General features: G+C 63.0%; 1 protein-coding gene across 1 annotated transcript; it reads left to right on the forward strand.

Moving 5' to 3' along the window:
- Positions 1 to 593: 593 nt before the first annotated feature.
- FAM43A (family with sequence similarity 43 member A) lies at positions 594 to 2,786 on the forward strand. Its single transcript, XM_045029036.1, has one exon. The coding sequence runs from the start codon at positions 763 to 765 to the stop codon at positions 1,846 to 1,848; it is 1,086 nt and encodes a 361-aa protein (XP_044884971.1). The 5' UTR covers positions 594 to 762; the 3' UTR covers positions 1,849 to 2,786.
- Positions 2,787 to 3,624: the final 838 nt, after the last annotated feature.

The raw sequence follows: 3,624 nt of genomic DNA on the forward strand, positions 1-3,624 counted from the left end.
TCAGAACTGGGTCCGGCACGAGCAACCCAGTGGGAAAAAGACCTTGGTACATACACCAAGGAGGTCTGGCCCCGAGCTGGCCGGACCTCACGTGTCAATCACATTCGCACACCGCCTTGGTCCCCCCAGGATTGCCAGCGCTCAGCCCCAGGCGAATGTCACCTGTAACTCGGCCCGTCTCTTGGCCCTGGCCCAGGGCAGCAGGTAACACCCCCAGGCCAAGCCGGAGCGCGAAGCCCCCGCCGGCCGGGCCGGCTCCCCGGGGGTGTGAAGGGAGCGGGGCTGCCCTGCCCGGCGCGTGGGCTCGGGGCTCCCCCCGCGCGGACACACCCCACCGGCGCGGCTCGGTTAACCGGGACGTGGCTCCGGCGGAACCTGCCCCGCGCCAAGCGCCCGCCGCCCCGGGGAGCGCCGCTCAGCCCGGCCTGCCCCTGCCGCCGGCCGGGCCCGGAGCCGCGGGGAGGGCGGGCGGCTGCAGACGCGGCGCCGCTCTCCTCCCCCTGCTCCTCTCCGCCCCTCTCCAGCGCCGCCCCTGCCTGGCGCCCGCCTATATCTGCGGCGCAGCGGCCCGGCCCGCCCGGCCAGGATGCCAGGCGGGAGCAGGGGCGCGGAGCGGCGGCGCCTTTCCCGGGGGATGCGCGCCCGGCCGGCCGGCCGGTGACTGAGCGCGGCTCTGCCCGGCGGAGCGCCCTGGCCGCCCGCCCCTGCGCGCCTGGCCCGGGCCGTGCGCTGCGCCGGGCCCGCGGGCGGGCTGGCGGGGAGATGCTGCCGTGGCGGCGGAACAGGTTCGAGCTGCTGGCGGAGGAGCCGCGGCAGCCCAGCAAGGCCAAGGGCTATGCGGTGAGGCTGCAGTGCTCCGCGCTCGGCTCGCTCGCCCGCGCCTGCCCCGAGGGCGCGCTGCACCGCGTGGGCAGCATGTTCCGCTCCAAGCGGCGCAAGTTCCGCGTCACCAGCGAGGACCCCACCTACACGGTGCTGTACCTGGGCAACGCGGCCACGCTGCAGGCCAAGGGCGAGGGCTGCACCGACCTGGCCGTGGGCAAGATCTGGGCCAAGAGCGAGGCGGGCCGGCAGGGCGCCAAGATGAAGCTGACCATCGGCGCGCAGGGCATCCGCATGGCGCACGCCGAGGAGCGGGCCCCGCGCCGGCCGGGCCACCTCTACCTGCTGCACCGCGTCACCTACTGCGTGGCCGACCCGCGCCTGCCCCGCGTCTTCGCCTGGATCTACCGGCACGAGCTGAAGCACAAGGCGGTGATGCTGCGCTGCCACGCCGTGCTGGTCTCCCGGCCCGAGAAGGCGCGGGCCATGGCGCTGCTGCTCTACCAGACCTCGGCCGCGGCGCTGGCCGAGTTCCGCCGCCTGAAGAAGCGCGACGACGCGCGGCACCAGCAGCAGCAGCTGGTCGGGGAGCAGAGCATCCCGCTGGTGCCGCTGCGCAAGCTGCTGCACGGGCAGAGCTGCTACAAGCCGCCGGTGGAGCGCAGCCGCAGCGCGCCCAAGCTGGGCTCCATCACCGAGGACCTGCTGGGCGAGGCGCAGGAGGAGCGCGCCCGGCACTTCGAGTGCGAGGACATCCTGGAGGCGCCCGGCGGCGCCCCGCTGCTGCTGCGGGCGGGCCCCGGCCGCCTGGACGGGCCGGAGCTGACCCAGCTCATCAGCGACCTGGGCGAGCTCAGCATCGGCAACGACCTGCAGGCGCTGCGGGCCGACCTGCGCGTCACCCGGCTGCTGTCCGGGGAGAGCACCGGCAGCGAGTCCTCCATCGAGAGCAGCGGCCAGGAGGGGGGCGCCGCGCCCTGCAACGGCCAGGAGGAGGGGGGCGGCCAGGAGCCTGAGACCGGCTGAGCCCGCGGCCGGAGGACGCCGCCTGCGCTGCGCTGCGCCGCGCCCCTCCCCGCGCTGCGCCCCTCTCCGCGCTGCGCGGGGCAGCGCTCAGCAGTGCCCGGCGGGGCTCCGGCTGAGCTTTGTGCTCTCCGAGAAGCCGCCAGCTCCCCGCCCTTCCCCGTGCACCGGTACTGCCTGCCTGGGGGAGCCGGTGGGGCTGCACGGAACCTGCGGGGGCCTCTGGGCGGCCGGGTCCGCAGCCCCGGGGAGGCAGGAAAACAGAGGCAAAGGACAGCCTTTGCACAGGACGGAAAGTCAAGGGAGATACGTGCAATGCTTTACCCAATCCTGTGTGCTCACAAGGTGAGATCCCCTGGGTCTGTCACTGGGCAGGTGCCCGCTCGCTCGGCCCCCTGTTCCAGGTCCCCAGGGGTCATGTCACAGGAGCAGCCTCTCAATTTCATTGGCAGTTTCCACCTCTTGTTAAAAAATATTTGTTCGTTTTCAAGGAGGACAGGAAGAGTTTGGCTGGCTTGGTGCATGAGCTTTGGGTTGTTGACCAGAGACCCTTGAAGATCTGCCAAATTCTCCAAACAGCTGTCTTGAGGGAGAGATGTTGCATTTTGTTTACAATGAAAAATTTAATATCTGAGAGGGAGTTTTCTTCCTTTTTATATATTTGAAAAAAACATTTGTTCCATTCCATGCTGTCGTGTAAGATATTTTTGCACTGTTGTGAAATTTTTTTAGCCTTTTTTTTTTGTACCTGATCCCGTGTTCTCCTATCTCAATGTTCTATATCTTTTGCTATGCAAAAGAAAAATGTAAGTGTGGATGTTCACTTGTACATATGGAAAAAAATGTATATCAAATACATTTTGTTATTTTTAAGGACACCACCGTTTCCGTTTGCACACAAGTGGAGGTAATAAAGATGACAATAATTTAAGAGAACTGGACGGAGTCTGGCAATTTAGCATCTTTTGTGTCTTTTCTTGTAAAGAGGAGGGGGAAGAATAAACTCCAAAATCCCGTCAGTTTTCAGTATAGCGTTAGTACGCTGGAGTGCAGAAAGGCAGGTAGCCGGTGTCAGCTAAGGCAATGCACCTTTGTGGCTAGGTGAGAGCTGCACTCTCCGAGTGCACTCTGATGTGCAATTTACCTGCCCATGCCCAGTGTTTTATAACACACTAATAATGGGAATGTGTATAAGGTCTGGTATCTGCAAAGATGGCTTCTCCTGATAGCTTTAATGCAGAAGGTTTAAGAGATGTTTCTAGCTTGGTTGAAGACTGGTCACTCCGGTTGGCATCAATCTGTTGTATGTGGGAGGCACTTTATCCATGTTTGCTCTGTGCCCCCTCCTAAACTCACCAGGATGGGGATGGGAGGGACAGATTAGCAGGATGCTCCAACCCACAGGGGTCTAACAGATCAGAGGAACCAAAGTGAAGCTCTAACTGGTCAGCAATGCTAACCTGGGCAAATGTCCAGGTGGCCTGGGTAACGGCCCCTGAGCTTGCAGAATGTCTTTTTTGTTTGTTGTGAATTCCACACAGCTGTCCCTTGTTTAGGCTCCAGTTGCAAACTGTGGTGACTCCTGCCAAAGCAGCAGGCTGCTGCAATCCCTCCCCTGATCCCTCAAACCCTTGCAGATTTCGTAACCTACCAGGGGATAAGCAGCGAAGTCAATTAGCCAGATCCCTCCAGGACTGCTGGGTTATTTTTAGCTGTAAATCTGTTTGTAAGCAGCAGCTCCCAAGGTAGGAAAGATCTTCCTGGTGTCATTTGTCCCAG

This window comes from Mauremys mutica, chromosome 9 (genome assembly GCF_020497125.1).
Source record: "Mauremys mutica isolate MM-2020 ecotype Southern chromosome 9, ASM2049712v1, whole genome shotgun sequence".
NCBI classification, from domain to species: domain Eukaryota; kingdom Metazoa; phylum Chordata; order Testudines; family Geoemydidae; genus Mauremys; species Mauremys mutica.